Consider the following 19439-nt stretch of genomic DNA (forward strand, 5'->3'; position numbering starts at 1 on the left):
ATGTGCTGCTGACAGGTGAGAGCAAGTTGTGGTTTGGCTGTGACTCCTTTGCCAGTGTCACAGACTGAATATCCCCACTGACATTAAATAGTTGCCGCTGTGGCGCTCAGCAATCTGAGCTACCCTGCAGCCCTCTCACTCTGACCCATTCATTCCTCTGACCACATCTTCAATCTGATGACAGCGGATTAGCCCTTTGCGTTCACAGTGAATGCCACTCACACGATGTTTAGAAGGGGGGGGGGGGGGGGGGGGGAACCAAAATCTGTGGAACTTTATGGCACCAAAATCGCCTGGGATAGACAGAAAAGTGATTGAGGAAAACATGGGAATCAAAGCCAAAAAAAAGTTTCATAATATTTTAAGATGACAAACTTTAATAATTGCTTGAATTAAACATTTTTAATAATCTAAGTGTTGTTTTTAAATCTCGCGACGCACAGTCGTCAATCTGCACAATTTGTCAGTAAGAAATGAGAATATGATATAATACAGAATAAAATGATTGTAATATAGTAGATGATTAATAATGCAACATGCTTTCCTGTAGCGTGCAACATGAAATCTGTTGTGTTGCAGGATCAGTGCTCAAGCTTTTTCTACATTATTTATATTACACATAATAACTTTTATTCGGCGGTGGATAATCGTGCAGGATGTGAACACAACCCGACATTGACAATGCACCAAATGTTTACAGGCTGTCCACAATTTACATTCTTGTTGTATTGTCTGATGTTGGGGTACTCTCGTCTCTCGTGGACTGAGCCATCTGCTCAAATACCTTGGACATGACTGAAGAGCGGAAAGCATCCCGCAAGTTCCGACCAGCAAATGCGTAAAGTACAGGGTTAATGCAGCTATTGATGAAAGCTAACGTGCCAGTAATGAACGATCCCAGCCCAGAAACGTCTGCCAGAGTCTCCGCTGCATCCGAGCCCGTCTCGACCATCACGGAAGCAAGTTCCACCACGTTAAACACATGGTAAGGCAACCAACAGATTACAAACGCTATCACGATGCTTGCAATTATCATCTCGGATCTGTTTTTCTTCTGAAAATTCATTTGGCCCACTCTTCTTGCCACGCAACCGTAACAGATAGCCAGCACTGAAAACGGAACGACAAATCCTACCAGGGTTTCCAGTACCAGGCATGCAATTTGTTGGGCTTTGGAAGCATATTGACGACCTGAACAGTGAAGAATGCCATTGAAATTCTCCACATCTCTGACCAAAAGAATGGGAACAGCGAAGAGGAAAGCCAGTAACCAGGCAATAACTACCGCTTTGCAAACATACTCTTTCCTGCGCCACTGCAGTGAAGCAAATGGGTATATTACCGCCAAGTAGCTCATCAGCGTGATGAAGAACACACTGCCGTAGAAATTGCAATAAATAAGGTAGGTCAGGATCTTACACGAAGCTGCTCCGAACACCCAACTGTTGCTGATGGAATAGATCCACAGAGGCAACGTGATCAGGACAACCAAGTCAGCGACCGCCAGGTTGAGGATCAGGACAACAGTGAGGGATCTCTGTTTCATCCTCAACAGTATCACCCAGATGACAAATGAATTGCCTGGGATTCCAACAAAGCAGGCTAACCCCAGGACCAAGCTGCCCACCGTCTGAACTGCTGTGCTTGTCCCATTGTCTGCTGACTCCATCCTTGGTATGAACCCAGCCAGCAACAGTTCAGGGGGGTTTTGTGTGAATTCGGTTCTGTAATGAGTCACTAAAGGAGGTGGCAGATGTGAGTTGCTATTTCCCCTGCAATTATAAAATGTCAGCACTAAACACACCAAATGCACTTCCTTTTTTTCTGCCAATGGCTGGATTCAGTGATCTGGGGATTGGGAAGTGGGACATTGGACAACTTGGTTGTCTGGCATTTTTGGATGAGAACATGACAGAAATATTTCAGTCACAAGACAGCATTGCTTTCAGTATCACAGTGCCTGAAACTAAAATATTTCCAAGATTTCAACGGAATATGAGAGTCCTTTAAAAAGAAAACAATGACGCCAATAATAACCTTTGAACCACAATCAGAGTTACCAAGCCAACTCACTGTAAGCTGGACAACCCAGTGCCATTTACAACCCAATTACTGGTTAATGCCAGGAATTACATTGGTAGTATATTAGTTAAAATGGAGGTAGTGTCCCTGGTTCTACGCCAGAAACTCTGGGTTCAAGTTTCACTCTGGGACTTGATGGCTGTTTTGTTATGCTTCTTCATGTAGCATAAGCTGCTTTGTTGATGTATACTCTGACAAAGGAAGGTTGATGTATACTCTGACAAAGGAAGGTTCAGACTTGCAGATATTTTTAACACATTTATTGAACAGTTGACAATTCTCCTACTTGAGTTCGACTCTCCTGCTAATCTTATTATAGTAACTCAGTCTAACTAATCTGCTCTAATCCATGCGGTGGGTGTGATGCTTCCCTGATCTGCCCCTGTCTCTCTGAGTGTCGCCGGTGGAAAAGAGAAAGATCATGTGTGCCCTGTCCTTTTATATGGGTAGCCCCCTTGTGGTGGTGTCACCTCTGGGTATGTCTTGACTGCCCGTTGGTCATGTCCTATCTTACTGGCCTATTGGTTGAATGTCTGTGTGTCATGATGTCCCTGTTGCTCCCTCTAGTGTTTATTTAGTTCTAGTGTATCTACATTAACCCCTTGTGTATTTACAGTGATGCATATCACCACAATGGCCAAGGAAGGAGCGTTTATAATACGGATAACAGATTGGGTTGCTAAATACAAGCTGGCAGGCGGTAAGAGCGGGAGAGACTCCTGGAAAGTCATGCTCGATGCAGATTGGTGCCCCTGGTGACTGCAGGAAAACCTCGCTATGATAATGAGTGAAAGTTTGCCTCGTGCACCACAAGGTAGGTATGGGAAAAGAAACAGCAATTCTCAATTGAAATAATTTATGGCACAAGTTGAAAAAAGGCATTTGTTGTTATCTTATTCTGCACTTGCAGAAAGACACTCTCCGAACAAAGCGGTAATACCTGGCACGGTAGCACAGTAGTTGGCACTGTTTCTTCACAGCGCCAGGGTCCCGGGTTCGATTCCCGACTTGGGTCACTGTCTGCAGGTTCTCCCTGTGTCAGCGTAGGTTTCCTCCGGGTGCTCCGGTTTCCTCCCACAAGTCCCAAAAGACATGCTGTTAGGTAACTTTGACATTCTGAATTCTCCCTCTGTGCACCCGAACAGGCGCTGGAATGTGGCGACTAGGGGCTTTTCACAGTAACTTCATTGAAGCCTACTCGTGACAATAAGCGATTTTCAAGCTGTGTATAGTGCTTTTATTTCAATCTTCCCATTGATGGTAACATGGGGCAGGTTATTCTCTTCAATGCCTGGCTTCAAATAATTTGACCACACCCGCTCATGATCTTCCACCTATCAAAGCTAGTGGATGAGCAATTGTGGACCACCAATGCTCAAGGTGAAATGGCACTCAGCACTCTTGTACCAGGGCATTGAACAGGAAAATCTGAGCCTGTTACTTCTGTGTGTTCTGTGCCAAAATCTTGTGCTGCTTTGTAATTGCTTTACATGTAGCAGGACTAAGTGAGGTGCCTGGACATTTCAGCAAAGACATTTTATTGAAGTGACTGTACTATATCAAGCTGGGCCAAAGGTCCTGCCAAATGATTTGAATAGCTGACTTTGCCCAACCTTTGGCACATCATTTGTCATTTTCAGACTGGCTGAGTCAGCTAAATGTACCCCTGGTTAGGGAGGCAGCAGCTTCACCTATTCACCCATTCTTACTCCAGCCATATCTCTGCTCCTGCTTAGTATGCCCGGTGATGTGTGTGGACTCCAGGTATCATGGGTGTCTCTCTCCCTTCCCAACACAGGCTGTTGCTCCTTCTACTACAGTCTGCTTTATCCACTGTTAACATGTTGGGGATTGGATGGTGACAGCCATTGTGCAGTGCTTCTCTCTCCTAATAGTTATCTGGAGTTGCCACACATTTAATGGTAGACTGCATTCTTTGAAGCGATCATATATGATTAATTGTATAATAAATAGAATTATTTATAAAGATAAATCATAACAAATTATTCATGCAGTGATCACCGGGCCTTGCAGGGTACTTTACTCACTCTCAGGTAACTGTCTAAAATCTTAAAGGTCAGTTAACAGCACTCTTTTGTATTCAGGCCTATGAGATGTGCTAGGTAGCTGTGAAGGGTAACAACTAGCCCTCTGGAAAGGAAGATGTTACACTTCCCATCTTCTCTTGCTCACTGATGTTATGCACCTTTCCTAATGTTCTCTCCTCAATCACATTACCCTAAATGCTCCAACTGCACCATTTGCCAGAGAAGCAGGAACCTTCATGTGTGAAGTGATTTTAAGATCCCAGTGTGCTAAGGTTTTAACCATTGCAGGAAAAGTTGCCAGTGCTATTCAGGGAGAATGGTGATGAATAACAATCATTTATTATTTAAGTTGGAAATTGGACAATGTGCAGCATTTAATGCTGCGTTTGGTGGCAGAGAGATATGTAATCGGGCAGGAGGATGACAAGTGACAAACTTCTCCCCCTTCCCATCTCTGTCCCGATAAGTCTTGGGCAGGGAGGATTGTGTTCAGCTTTTCTGCCCACTGTCAGTTGGGGCTCTGAAATGAGCTAACAATGCTGACTAAATGTTAAACCCCAAAACAAGCCCTGTTAAACACATTTCCGGCAAAACCCAATACAGCATTGCGCAATGCACAGCTGTTAGTCTCTGATTGACCAGCAGTTGTCGGGGAGTTGGGGGGGGAGGGGGGTAGAAGGACAGCATTTCAGTGTCCAGGATACTTGATCCCAGGTAAGGTCCATCACTGCCCAGTGGGATAGAAGGACAGCATTTCAGTGTCCAGGATACTTGATCCCAGGTAAGGCCCATCACTGCCCAGATGAGTGCCTCATTGGCATTTAATTTAGCAGTACTTCCATAAAGGAGGCACCGTGGGGCTCCCTCTAGTTCTCCAGCCAGAGGGCAACCCTTCTGTCACCTCCATTAAATACCACTCAATCCATATTACGTGCCCATTTGTTCGTCATAGCAAGTGTCAAATGCAAACATTTTCTATTCGATTCCGACAGGTTCTTTAGTCATTTGGCAAAATTTGGACTTCCGCATCTCCTAGGCATGAGGGTCATCTCGGCTTTGGCAGTACCCAACAGGACAAAGTCCATAATCTTTTCCAGGTGGAGAAATTCCAAGACGTCAGCGAGCCAGTCTGCAGCTGTGGGTTGTGTTGCCGGTCACCAGCCGAGCAGGATTCTCCGGCATGCGATTAGGGAAGCAAAAGCGAGGGGGTCGGCCCCCTTCCCCATGTGTAGCTCTGGTTGCTCTGATACCTTGAAGATTGCCACTATTGGGCATGGCTTCACCCTCACCCCCTCAACCTTAGACATTCCCTCAGAGAAGGCTGTCCAGAACCCAGCTAGTTTGGGGCATGCCCAGAACATGTGGGTGTGGTTGGCCGGGCCCATCTGGCACCGTTCACATTTATCCTCCACCTCCGGGAAGAACCTGCTCATTTGGGTTCTGGTCAGGTGTGCTCTGTGCACCACTTTGAACTGCATGAGGCTGAGCCTTACGCAGGAGGAGGTGGAGTTGGCCCTGCTCAGTGCTTCGCTCCAGAGTCCCCACCCCACTTCTGTCCCCAGTTCGTCCTTCCATTTCGGTCTGTAGTCAGTAGACTAAGTTTATTGTCCAAAATAGCCAAATCAAGGGAATTAATAGTAGATACTCCTGCTCCATATACTGTTGCTGCATCAATCACTAATCTCCTTTTAACTCGGTCCTGCCTCTCGTCCATTCCTACCTTCCTTCCTAACAGTCAACGGGTCAGGTAGAGATAAAGGGCGGATTCTCCGACCTCCCGCCCTTTTACTGCCAGTCCCTCCGGCACAGATTAGAGCAGGTACTTAGCAGCGGGACCTGGACCTGCGGGCGGCGTCCGGGATCCTTGGAGGGGAGTGGGGGGGATCTGGCCCTAGGGGTTGCCCCCACGGTGGTCTGGCCCTCAATTGGAGCCCACCAATCCGCAGGCATATATCTGTCCTGGGACAATTTATTCCTCTAGGTCGGCTGCTGTGGATCTCCGCGATGGCTGTCGCGGAGATGAACCCCCCCCTGCGCATGCGCTGGGATGATGCCAGCCCATGCTGGTGCTCCCGCGCATGTGGCAACTCACGGTGGAGGCCCTTCGGCGCCGTTTGGCATGGCGCCAAGCCCCTTCCGTGCCAGCCAGCTTGGCGCAAACCACTCTGGCGCCGGCCTAGCCCCTGATGGTGCAGAGGATTCCGCACCTTCGGGGCGACCCGACGCCTAAGTGATTCACGCCACTCCTTCGCGCCGAAGTTGCCCACCCCGCCGATTACCGCAGAATCCCGCCCAAAGTCTTTTAAGTTGGGGAGAGCACCACTATGGCAGTTGGGTTCCAGCTCTGTCCACCACCGCAGGTACCAATTTGTGGTGGATGTTATCATACAGGATTTTCCCTGTGCGTTTCAGGACTAATCCATTTTGTGGTTTGGGAGTGGCGTCAGGACAACCAGAGTGTGGTGTCTCTGGTGCTGGCTTTGGCTTTGGTCCTGATCTCGTATTGGGCAAAATTACCCTCTATCTATGTCCCAGGGCACCTCTGCCAAAGTTCCAATCCTTTCTCAGGGCTATTAGCGAAACATCAAATTGTGGGACACCCATTATTTGAAAAACCCCACCAATCCCCTTTTATGGTGAGGCTCAGGTAGCATTCGACTGAGCTTCCGTTTGGCTTTTTATAAAATAGCCTCTGATTATTACACCCAAACATTATACTTTTATTGGGGTGTATCCATAATACACCATCCTCACATTCCCCCACATCAGGTGGAGCAAACAATAAATAACCTGGATATAAAAGCCATGATGTGGAGATGCCGGCGTGAGCACAGTAAGAAGTCTTACAGCACCAGGTTAAAGTCCAACAGTGGTAGCACTGCAGTCTCACGGCGCCGAGGTCCCAGGTTCCATCCCGGCTCTGGGTCACTGTCCACAGGGTAGGTGGATTGGCCATGGTAAACTGCCCCTTTATTGAAAAAAATGAATTGGGTACTCTAAATTTATTTTTTTTAATGTTTGTTTCAAACATTAGCTTTCAGAGCACTGATCCTTCCTCATGTGAATGAAGAGGTGGGTTTACAAACATATATATAGTCAAAGTCAATGATGCAAGATGATACTTTGAATGCGAGTGTTTGCAGGCAATTAAGTCTTTACAGGTCCAGACCTATTACTGCAGACAGACACCAAGGCAGAGCACATCACGCTTCTGTCTGAACTCCTGGAACTTCTGAACTCAATCGGATGTAAGGTTAACCCCAGAAAGGCCCAACTATTGGAGAATCAAGTGATGTATTTGGGTACAGTCATCATACACGGCAAACGTGAGATCGAGTTCAAAAGAATTGACTCGATCGTCAAATTGCCCCTTCCCCAAAATGTTTCAGCCCTCCGGTCATTTTTAGGACTGGTTGGGTATTGTCAGAACCATATCGATGGTTTTGCGACCAAGGCAGCCCCACTATCAGACCTCCTTAAGAAAGGAGCCCCTTGGGAATGGCTTCCGCAGCATACAGAGGCTGTGGAAGAGTTAACAAAAGCCCTTAGCGCAGCACCTGCACTACAGGTTCCAGACCCGCTCTCCCCCTATGCAATTGAGGTAGCTAGCACAGATCTGACCCTCTCGGCCGTGCTCCTTCAGGAACGGCACGAGCAGCTACGACCAGTGGCTTATGCCTCCAGACTGTTAGGCCCAGTAGAGCAAGGATTTTCAGCCTGCGAAAGGTACCTGCTCGCGGTATTCTGGGCAGTACAATACTTTTCTTACATTACCGGACTCAACCCCATCACCATTTTGACCGAACACACCCCCACACAGTTACTTTTAGACGGACGACTGAAGGACGATTCAGTGAGCCAGATAAGAGCAGCTAGGTGGACACTTCTGTTACAAGGACGGGACATAACAGTCAAACGGACCAGGACACACACATTTTTAGCAGACAACCTCCAGTACCCAGGACTACCCCATGAATGCGAAATAGTAGCACCCCTACACAACACAGGAACCTTCATTACTAAGACGCCCCCCAGGAAGATAGGGAATTCAATCCAGAGCCCCCAGTACACAGACACGTGTGCCCCCTTGAAGATATATGTGGACGGTTCATCCACAGTTTTAGATGGCGAACGCATTACAGGATGCGGTATTTATGTGGAAGATGCGCAGGGACGAGCACTAGAGGAGATAGCATTAAAATTACCCGGTCACGTAGGCGCGCAGGCAGCAGAGCTCGCGGCCATAGCATACATAGTGGACCACCCAGATTCGTTCCCCAGCCCAGCAGACATTTTTCGGACAGTCTATATGTCTGTAGCAGTTTAACAGATTTTCTACCAACTGTGGAGGACAAGAGGTTTTGTCTCCGCGGACGGGAAGCCCCTTCCATCAGCCCCATTACTCCGCCATATCCTAGAGAAGGCAAAGGATAGGCCCTATGGCATTATTAAGGTTGGAAGCCACCATCGATCATCCCCCCCCTGGAAATGTGAAAGCCGACGCACTGGTTAAAGCAGGTTCCAGGCGAGGTCATTTTTGGACACCCCCAGCTAGCGCACCAGCTAACGCCCCTGTGAGTTCAGTTCAGGTCTCACAGACAGACATAGAGGATTTAGTACAGGCACATAGGTAGGACGAAAATCTCCGGGAGGTTTTAAAAGGAAACTTTGTGGCCAGTACGACAAATTCAAACACGCTTTGACCACACATGAGGGTGTGATTATCAAAGACAAGTTGTATGTGATCATAGATCATAGAATTTACAGTGCAGAAGGAGGCCATTCGGCCCATCGAGTCTGCACCGGCTCTTGGAAAGAGCACCCTACCCAAGTTCAACACCTCCACCCTATCCCAATAACCCAGTAACCCACCCAACACTAAGGGCAATTTTAGACACTAAGGGCAATTTATCATGGCCAATCCACCTAACCTGCACATCTTTGGACTGTGGGAGGAAACCGGAGCACCCGGAGGAAACCCACGCACACACGGGGAGGATGTGCAGACTCCGCACAGACAGTGACCAAAGCCGGAATCGAACCTGGGACCCTGGAGCTGTGAAGCCATTGTGCTATCCACAATGCTACCGTGCTGCCATGTGGTTCCTGAGAAAGACAGGAATCAAATGATTGCCTTATTCCATGATGGTCATGGACACCAAGGGTTCGACCCTACCACAGCCCATCTTAGGCAGCTCTGTTGGTGGCCCAATTTAAGAGACGATGTAACTCACTACATGGAGAACTGTTTGATTTGTGCACAAAATAACCCGGAAATGTATTCAAAGAAGGCACAACTCAGCCACACTCGACACGTTAATGTCCCCTGGACTAACCTCAAGATCAATTTTATAGGTCCATTGCCCCCTTGCAGGAATGGCTATTAATATGTTCTGGTGGTCATAGACACGTTTAGGAAATGGGTACAGGCGTTCCCATCTCGTACAAACACAGCAAAGACAGCCGCAAAGATCCTAACCCACCACATTTTTACTAGATGGGGACTCCCCAGAAGTATTGAATCAGACCAGGGATCTCACTTTACAGGACGGATCATGAAGTACGTCCTCACCATATTCGGCATTAAACAAAATTTCCACATTGCGTACCATCCCCAGTCAAGCGGAATAATGGAACGCACGAATCGGACTCTAAAATTGACCCTTAGAAAGATGGTACAGGAGAACTATTTAACTTGGGATTCAGTGCTTCCATTCGCACTTATGTTTATAAGAAATACTGTTTCAGCATCAACAGGTTTCACCCCACACACACTCATGACCGGACTACCTATGAAAGGATCTGAATTCCTTTTAGGACTCGACATGACCAGCCCAGAAGTGACGGCCCTCACGTACGAGACAGCAGTAAAACAATTAGTTGAAACTGTAAGGTCGGCTCAGTTAGCAGCCACAGTAAAATTGGGTAAGAAACGGAAACAGCAAGGCTTGTTTCAACAGGACTGTCCATACCACAGAATTTCAGGTTGGACAACAGGTTATGCTATCTGTTCATAACCCCAGCACGTTTTTGGCCCGAAAATTTTCCGGCTCGTACTCAATTTCGGACAAAATCAGCCCGTCAGTATACAAGATAAAGTACCCCAATGGGAAGACTGCGTGGTTCCATATTAACCAGTTAAAGGCATATGGAACACAGCCCAACCACTCACACCATGTCCTGCTAGACGCAGCAGAACACCAAGCCCCGCCCACAAGAGACACATTTCCACCCTCCCCCTCACAGACTAGTTCCTCATCGGACTCGACCTCGACTCCGCCCATTGACTTCAGACCACGCCCCGAAACGGCCACAGGCTGCCACAGCAGAGACAGCGACTGTGACTTTGATGACAGCCACAGCACGCCTCTCTACTGCTCTGATACCACAGACCCCACACACACCAGCTACGACCCCGACTACAGTGATTTAGATATCACTTATATTAAAACTCCAGACCCACACCCAACCCCTCCGCCCAACTATGACGACCCCCGAAGACGTTCATACAAATTTAGACCCCATAATTTGGCACAAGGACAATTCTTGGAGACTTGTCCATAATGACGAAAGTGACCCCCGGTCACATAACGCTAAAATTGCATGCCTGATCCAATCAAGGGTATGGGATCCGGGAGAAGAGGATGACTCTGAATCTGACTCCCGACACGGCAACCCCTTTGCGACCCTGTTCGCAGAGAATGAAGAGAATTGAGGTGTCCAGATGATGTAAAAAGAGGAACCGCTTGAGAGATAAACGGTGTCCTTTCTGATGGAACCTGCACGCATGTTGGTGATGTTTGTATGTTTGTTTGTTAAATGTTTGTTTTTTTGGAGATTGGCCACTCGGTTTTCAGCTGAAAAGCTTGTGACCACTCACATGCACGTTAAGTTTGTCCGCAGATAACTCTGAGAACTTGACTCAGCTGCAATGTCTGGAGCCCAACTTAAGGCTTCACCCTTCACTCCACTAGGAGCATCTTGGCTCCCCCTTTTTTAGGTGCCCCTCTATTCTGGGAATAGAGGCTGCAAATCCACAATGAACACATTCATGCCCGTTCATTCCAGGTCGCTCAGGCAGTGGAGAAACGGCATTGAGGACCCACCCTGTCTGAGGACGCCTCCCCCCCCCCTCTGGTCAGCTAAGCTTGGGTACAGCACAACACGCCCTACCCGGGGATTCCATTCAAATCTTACCCGTCGCGGCCCATACGCAACTCATTCAGATATCTCATTTCTAAAGTTTGGTTTCATTTGTTTTGTTTGAGGTAGCCATTCGGTTGCCATTCCTTATGCTATTTACATCCAGGAACATTGGGATGGTAAATCACAAAACCTGCGAGACGGCTCGCAGTAGCACAGTTGCAAGGTGTTTGCCAGGTCCTAAATTCGCTTTTGAAAAAAAAATGAGGGGAGTCACAGGGTGTGACTTGGCCATTCATTTAAGGGACAATTGGAATGAGAGGACAGATACACTAACATTAAAGGTATTAAACAAATCATTGACAGATACTATGCTTGATCCCTTAGCTTTTGGACGTTCAAAGGAGGGATCAGAGCAAGATCAGCAATACAAAAGGACAGAAGGAAGAGAAGAAAGAAGACCGAGATGAAGAAATATATGTTTTTAGTTATTGTTTTTATATCTTTGCGCGCGGACGCAAACCCTTTTCCCCCTATGAACCCCGCCGTTAATGTTTCCCAAACACCAACTACTCAAAGCCCAGTAATGAACAGCGATGACCAGACCTGGTGCACAAAGTTTATGAGTTAGTACTCCCTTTCGTATGTTATTGAATCACTTTTGGTGATAGCAGCTCTCTGCATCGTAGTGCAGACACTTAGGTTAAGAAAATGGAGAAGGAGAGCCTCCCGCTCTTGCGCCTCGACCATATACAGAGTACAATCCCCTATTTTCGGGTTCCACCAATCCACCCAACCCCTTAATGTGTAATGAAGGATTTAATTTAATTTGATGTTGTAAAGAAAGACCTTTTCTGATGTTTTGTAATGTTCTGAGCTCGCCTGCCAAGCCAGAAATGAAATGTAATAATGATAATGTTTTAAGGATAAGAAGTTAGAATGTTTAAATGTGTAAGGGAGTGTAGTTTACAAAGGATAGTTAGAGGTTTCCTAGTAATGCATTTCCCCTTTGACATAGCGCCAACCAGAGACTGTTAGATAATAATTTTGTGCCATAATTGAGGAAAGTGTAGAGGCCATGGGACTCCCTGAGATCAGGGAACACAAAGACACCGAACTTGGGTGATCCTTCATGATTTCTCATGAGGATCACAAGGAGGGAGTGTAGCCACCTGGGGTGACCACTGCCCAACACAAAATGGAAGATTGCAAGGAATGCAGGGAAAATGGACATGTTGCAAAAGCAAGCAGCTTGCAAAGCGCTTGTGTATTCTGACTACTGCAGAAACCAGTTCTGACTGCTGCAGAAAGCAGACACCACTGTGAAAAGAACAAGTTAGCATACTAATGAGGTGATACCGGGCGATTCCCAGGTACAATGGAAACAAGTTAACGCTAATTGATACATTTAATAGAAGGCCAGATTTCTAGGCGCCAAAGGAAGTCCAAAACAATAAGTCCCAAGAACTGCCCAGTGATCGAGATACTGCCCCGTTATTGGGGAATTCAAATCAATCGATTGAGAAGAGACCCAATCGATTGCGAGTGAATAGAGGGTCCACCCAGACCCTGAGAGAGGTATAAAACAGAGACCCCGACCCCAGCTCTCTCTGTCTGCCAGCCTCTCCCTTGACCAGCTAGCCCTATCAGCAGAACACCGTTGCAGTAGAAGAACCTTTAGGAGGAGAGATCTGGACAGCAGTCGCCAACACGTAAGTGTCCTACAACGCACACTACGAGAGTAGACACTCCTGACCCCCTTTAGTCCATAACTACTGGAAGCCTGCGGACCCAGGACAAAGCTAGAGGCCGTTGTTCCCTGATCCGGCAGTCCCCTTATCCCAATAAGTATTTGGCCTATTAGTGGTAGGATTAGCCTAGTCTTATAGTTTTAAATGCATGATTAGTAGATTACTGTAATATAATAAACATGTCTTGTTTGAACTTACTAACTAGTGTATGGATTTATTGCTTTGAACTTGAACTTGAAACTTATGGCGGTATCTTAACGATACCTGGCGACTCTAGAGCTAAGGAAGAAACAGACCTAAATTGATTGTGAAGCACACTCACCCGGAACAAGCAACAGTGTGTTAAAAAGCATTAAGAACATAAGAACATAAGAACTAGGAGCAGGAGTAGGCCATCTGGCCCCCGGGCCTGCTCGGCCATTCAATGAGATCATGGCTGATCTTTTGCGGACTCAGCTCCACTTTCCGTCCCGAGCACCATAACCCTTAATCCCTTTATTCTTCAAAAAACTATCTATCTTTATCTTAAAAACATTTAATGAAGGAGCCTCAACTGCTTCACTGGGCAAGGAATTCCATAGATTCACAACCCTTTGGGTGAACAAGTTCCTCCTAAACTCAGTCCTAAATCTACTTCCCCTTATTTAAAGGCTATGCCCCCTAGACCTGCTTTCACCCACCAGTGGAATAAGAACATAAATAAGGTAGACAAATCCCCAGGGTCAGATGGCATCTATCCCAGATTTCTGAGGGAGGCAAGAGATGAAATTGCTGGGCCTCTGACAGAAACCTTTGTGTCCTCATTCGCCAACAGTGAGATCCCAGAGGATTGGAGGATAGCCAATGTTGCGCCATTATTTAAAAAGGGTTGCAAGGAAAATCCAGGTAATTATAGACCTGTGAGCATGACGCCAGTAATAGTGAAATTGTTGGAAAAGATTCTCAGAGATAGGATCTATTCACATTTGGAAGTGAATGGTCTTATTAGCGACAGGCATTCTTTTATACTAGGGAGATCATGTCTCACTAATTTAAATGAATTTTTTGAAGAGGTGACAAAAATGATTGAAGAGGGAAGGACTGTGGATGTTGTCTACATGGATTTTGGTAAAGCATTTGATAAGGTCTTTCATGGCAGCCTGGTGCAAAATATTAGATCACATGGGGTCAGGGGTGAACTGCTGGATGGATCCAGAACTGGTTTGGCCATAGAAGAAAGAGGGAAGCAGCGGAAGGAATAGAGATCTGTAACTAATGGTGTTCCGCAGGGATCAGTACTGGGTCCTCTGCTCTTTGTAATATATATATAAATGACTTGGCAGTAAACGTAGCATGTCTGATTAGCACGTTAGCAAATGATACTAAGATTGCAGGAGTTGCGGATAGTGATGAGGATTGTCAGAGAATACAACAGGATATAGATAGGCTGCAAAATTGGGCAGAGAAATGCCAGATGGAATTTAACTGGACAAATGCAAGGTGATGCATTTTGGTAGATCCAATTCAGGTGGGAGCTATAATGTAAATGTCAGAACCACCAGGAGCATAGAGACACAGAGAGATCTGGGCATGCAGGTCCACAGATCCTTAAAAGTGGCAGCACAGGTGGAAATGGTGGTAAAGAAAGCATCTGGCATGCTTGCCTTCATAGAGTGGGGTATCGAGTATAAAAGCAAGAAAATTATCGTTACAATTATATACAACTTTGGTGAGGCCACATGTGTCCAATTCTGGTCACCACACTACCAGAAGGACATGGAGGCTTTGGAGAAAGTACAGAAAAGGTTTACCAGGATGTTGCCTTTAATGGAGGATATTAGCTAGGAGGAGAGATTGAATAAACTGGGATTGTTCTCCCTAGAGAGCCGGAGGCTGAGGGTTGACCTGATAGAGGTTTATAAAAGTATATGTGGTACAGATAGGGTGAACAGTTCGAGGCATTTTCCCAGGGCGGAAATGACAATTACAAGGGGGCACAAGTTCAAGGTGAGGGGGGAATGGTTCAGCGGAGATATGCGGGGGAGGCTTTTTACACAGAGGGTGGTGGTGGCCTGGAATGCACTGGCAAGTGATGTGTTTGGGGCAGATACGTTAGCGACCTTTAAGACTTAACTGGATAGACACATGAACAGACGGGGTACAGAAGGATATAGGCGGTTGGTCTAGATAGGACACATGATCTGTGCAGGCTTGTAGGGCCGAAGGGCTTGTTCCTGTGCTATTGTTCTTTGTTCTTCGATCTGGAGAAAATGTTGAAGACTCCAAGGGATGGTGATAATGGTGCCTGGGACATATTGGTAAGGAATGATTCTGTGAGCATGACTATATCAGGTTGTTGCTTGACTAGGTGAGACAGCTCTCCCAAATTTGGCACAGGCCCCAGATGTTATAAGGGGGACTAAGCAGGGTCGATAGAGCTGGATTTGCCATTGACATCTCCAGAGCCTAGATTGATGCCCGGTTGTCCGTCCGGCTTCTTTCCGTTTTATTGACTTTGGTTTGATACAACGTAGTGGCTTTCTAGGCTGGTCTTTTGAGAGTCAACCACATTGCTGTGGATCTGGAGTCACATGTAGACCAGGTCAGATGAGAACTGTAGCATTCCTTCCCTAAACGACATTATCAGACTATGAATTCCAGATATTTTAATGGATTCACTTTCCACCATCAGCAGGATTCAAGTCCAGGTCACCAAAATATTACCCTGAGCATCTGGATCACCAATACAGTGACAACACCACTGCGCCACCATGTCCTCTGGATCACCAATACAGTGACAACACCACTGCGCCACCACGTCCTCTGGATCACCAATACAGTGACAACACCACTGCGCCACCATGTCCTCTGGATCATCAATACAGTGACAACACCACTGTGCCACCACGTCCTCTGGATCACCAATACAGTGACAACACCACTGTGCCACCACGTCCTCCGCATTTTGAGTGGATGCAAATAAACTAACCCTTTGAGTTCACTGTACCTTGTGTTTGATGGGGAGTTATTAATAGACAATTGGATCACACCAATATTGAACAGGAAACAAATCACAAACTCCTTTCTGTTTATGGATGAGTGGTGGAAGGCCAAATCAGTATTGTTTAAACCTCTTTAAATCCCTCCTGTCCTCAATACAAGGTTGATGTGAATGTTGATGGCAATTTGCTTTGGAAGTTACATCTCCAGTTTAGCTCCAAGTTGAGAAAAGTCTGGCACTCCTAGATTCCTTTACCGTCATAGCGAGAGCACGAGAACTAGAACAATTGAATCCCTACAGTACAGGAGGCCATTCAGCCCATCGAGTCTGCAGCGGCCCTTTCTCCATGAGATCACTCTATGTAGGCTCAATCCCTGGCCCCTAAAACCCCACCTAACCTTTGGGCAATTTTAGCATGGTCAATTCACCTAACCTGCTCATCTTTGAACTGTGGGAGGAAACCGGAACAGTCGGAGGAAATCCTCAGGACATGGGAAAAATGCAAACGCCACACAGTCAGAATCAAACCGGGGTGTCTGGTGCAGTGGCACGGTGCCGAAACTTGTCTTGGGTGGTAACATAGAACAGGATTGACCAACCTTTAAAAACAGCATCTGATATTTAATTCCATGAATTGTGATGGAAATTAACATCAGGCAGGGTGTATAATGGACAGCCAATCCAATCCTGTTGCTTTGTACTACTGCCTGCGTTGAATTTCGATGCGAAAGCCTCAATTTTCTTGTGTAATACATTAACAGCAATCTTCAGCAACCCCACCCCAGTCTGAAACTGTCTGGAATGACCTGCTGTCAATCTCAGCTGAGGAGTGTTGCTAATGGTCTGTGTTGGGCTGGAGGATGTTCACGCGCCAAATTGCTGTTTCGGTACGGCTCCTGGAACGCACATGTGCTGCTGACAGGTGAGAGCAAGTTGTGGTTTGGCTGTGACTCCTTTGCCAGTGTCACAGACTGAATATCCCCACTGACATTAAATAGTTGCCGCTGTGGCGCTCAGCAATCTGAGCCACCCTGCAGCCCTCTCACTCTGACCCATTCATTCCTCTGACCACATCTTCAATCTGATGACAGCGGATTAGCGCTTTGCGTTCACAGTGAATGCCACTCACACGATGTTTAGAAGGGGGGGGGGGGGGGGGGGGGGACCAAAACCTGTGGAACTTTATGGCACCAAAATCGCCTGGGATAGACAGAAAGGTGATTGAGGAAAACATGGGAATCAAAGCCAAAAAAAGTTTCATAATATTTTAAGATGACGAACTTTAATAATTGCTTGAATTAAACATTTTTAATAATCTAGGTGTTGTTTTTAAATTCTCACGACGCACAGTCGTCAATCTGCACAATTTGTCAGTAAGAAATGAGTATAATATAATGCAGAATAAAATGATTGTAATATAGTAGATGATTAATAATGCAACATACTTTCCTGTAGCTTGCAACATGAAATCTGTTGTGTTGCAGGATCAGTGCTCAAGCTTTTTCTACATTATTTATATTACACATAATAACTTTTATTCGGCGGTGGATAATCGTGCAGGATGTGAACACAACCCGACATTGACAATGCACCAAATGTTTACAGGCTGTCCACAATTTCCATTCTTGTTGTATTGTCTGATGTTGGGGGACTCTCGTCTCTCGTGGACTGAGCCATCTGCTCAAATACCTTGGACATGACTGAAGAGCGGAAAGCATCCCGCAAGTTCCGACCAGCAAATGCGTAAAGTACAGGGTTAATGCAGCTATTGATGAAAGCTAACGTGCCAGTAATGAACGATCCCAGCCCAGAAACGTCTGCCAGAGTCTCCGCTGCATCCGAGCCCGGCTCGACCATCAGGGAAGCAAGTTGCACCACATTAAACACATGGTAAGGCAACCAACAGATTACAAACGCTATCACAGTGCTTGCAATTATCATCTCGGATCTGTTTTTCTTCTGAAAATTCATTTGGCCCACTCTTTTTGCCACGCAACCGTAACAGATAACCAGCACTGAAAACGGAACGACAAATCCTACCAGGGTTTCCAGTACCAGGCATGCAATTTGTTGGGCTTTGGAAGCATATTGACGACCTGAACAGTGAGGAATGCCATTGAAAATCTCCACATCTCTGACCAAAAGAATGGGAACAGCGAAGAGGAAAGCCAGTAACCAGGCAATAACTACCGCTTTGCAACCATACTCTTTCCTGCGCCACTGCAGTGAAGCAAATGGGTATATTACCGCCAAGTAGCGGTCTATGCTCAACAGCGTGATGAAGAACACACTGCCGTAGAAATTGCAATAAATAAGGGAGGTCAGGATCTTACACGAAGCTGCTCCGAACACCCAACTGTTGCTGATGGAATAGATCCACAGAGGCAACGTGATCAGGGCAAGCAAGTCAGCGACCGCCAGGTTGAGGATCAGGACAACAGTGAGGGATCTCTGTTTCATCCTCAACAGTATCACCCAGATGACAAATGAATTGCCTGGGATTCCAACAAAGCAGGCTAACCCCAGGACCAAGCTGCCCACCGTCTGAACTGCTGTCCTTGTCCCATTGTCTGCTGATTCCATCCTTGGTATGAACCCAGCCAGCAACACTTCAGGGGGGTTTTGTGTGAATTCGGTTCTGTAATGAGTCACTAAAGGAGGTGGCAGATGTGAGTTGCTATTTCCCCTGCAATTATAAAATGTCAGCACTAAACACACCAAATGCACTTCCTTTTTTTCTGCCAATGGCTGGATTCAGTGATCTGGGGATTGGGAAGTGGGACATTGGACAACTTGGTTGTCTGGCATTTTTGGATGAGAACATGACAGAAATATTTCAGTCACAAGACAGCATTGCTTTCAGTATCACAGTGCCTGAAACTAAAATATTTCCAAGATTTCAGCAGAACATGAGAGTCCTTTAAAAAGAAAAGAATGACGCCAATAATAACCTTTGAACCACAATCAGAGTTGCCAAGCCAACTCACTGTAAGCTGGACAACCCAGTGCCATTTACAACCCAATTACTGGTTAATGCCAGGAATTACATTGGTAGTATATTAGTTAAAATGGAGGTAGTGTCCCTGGTTCTACGCCAGAAACTCTGGGTTCAAGTTTCACTCTGAGACTTGATGGCTGTTTTGTTATGCTTCTTCATGTAGCATAAGCTGCTTTGTTGATGTATACTCTGACAAAGGAAGGTTGATGTACACTCTGACAAAGGAAGGTTCAGACTTGGAGATAGGTTTAACACAGTTATTGAACAGTTGACAATTCTACTTGAGTTCAACTCTCCTGCCAGTCTTATTATAGAAACTCAATCTAACTAAACAGTCTGCTCTAATCCATGCGGTGTGTGTGATGCTTCCTGATCTGCCCCTGTCGCTCCAAGTGTCGCCTGTGGAAAGAGAAAGATCATGGGTGCCCTGTCCTTTT

At 46.3% G+C, this 19439-nt stretch overlaps 1 protein-coding gene across 2 annotated transcripts; it reads right to left on the reverse strand.

Moving 5' to 3' along the window:
• Positions 1-354: 354 nt before the first annotated feature.
• LOC119971347 (leukotriene B4 receptor 1-like) lies at positions 355-18592 on the reverse strand. Of its 2 annotated transcripts, XM_038806762.1 has the most exons (2): positions 18181-18592; positions 355-1271 (listed from the first exon to the last, which is right to left on the reverse strand). In XM_038806762.1, exons 1-2 carry the CDS (start codon positions 18585-18587, stop codon positions 713-715), a joined length of 966 nt encoding a protein of 321 aa, XP_038662690.1. In that variant the 5' UTR covers positions 18588-18592; the 3' UTR covers positions 355-712. The 2 variants fall into 2 exon arrangements, with proteins under 2 accessions (XP_038662690.1, XP_038662689.1); XM_038806761.1 differs by lacking the exon at positions 355-1271 and having other exon boundaries at positions 17265-18592.
• Positions 18593-19439: the final 847 nt, after the last annotated feature.

Source organism: Scyliorhinus canicula, chromosome 9 (genome assembly GCF_902713615.1).
Source record: "Scyliorhinus canicula chromosome 9, sScyCan1.1, whole genome shotgun sequence".
Lineage (NCBI taxonomy): Eukaryota > Metazoa > Chordata > Chondrichthyes > Carcharhiniformes > Scyliorhinidae > Scyliorhinus > Scyliorhinus canicula.

Coding starts and splice junctions, on each gene's coding strand:
- LOC119971347 (XM_038806761.1), bottom strand. CDS start 18,587: ATGGAATCAGCAGACAATGGGACAAGGACAGCAGTTCAGACGGTGGGC.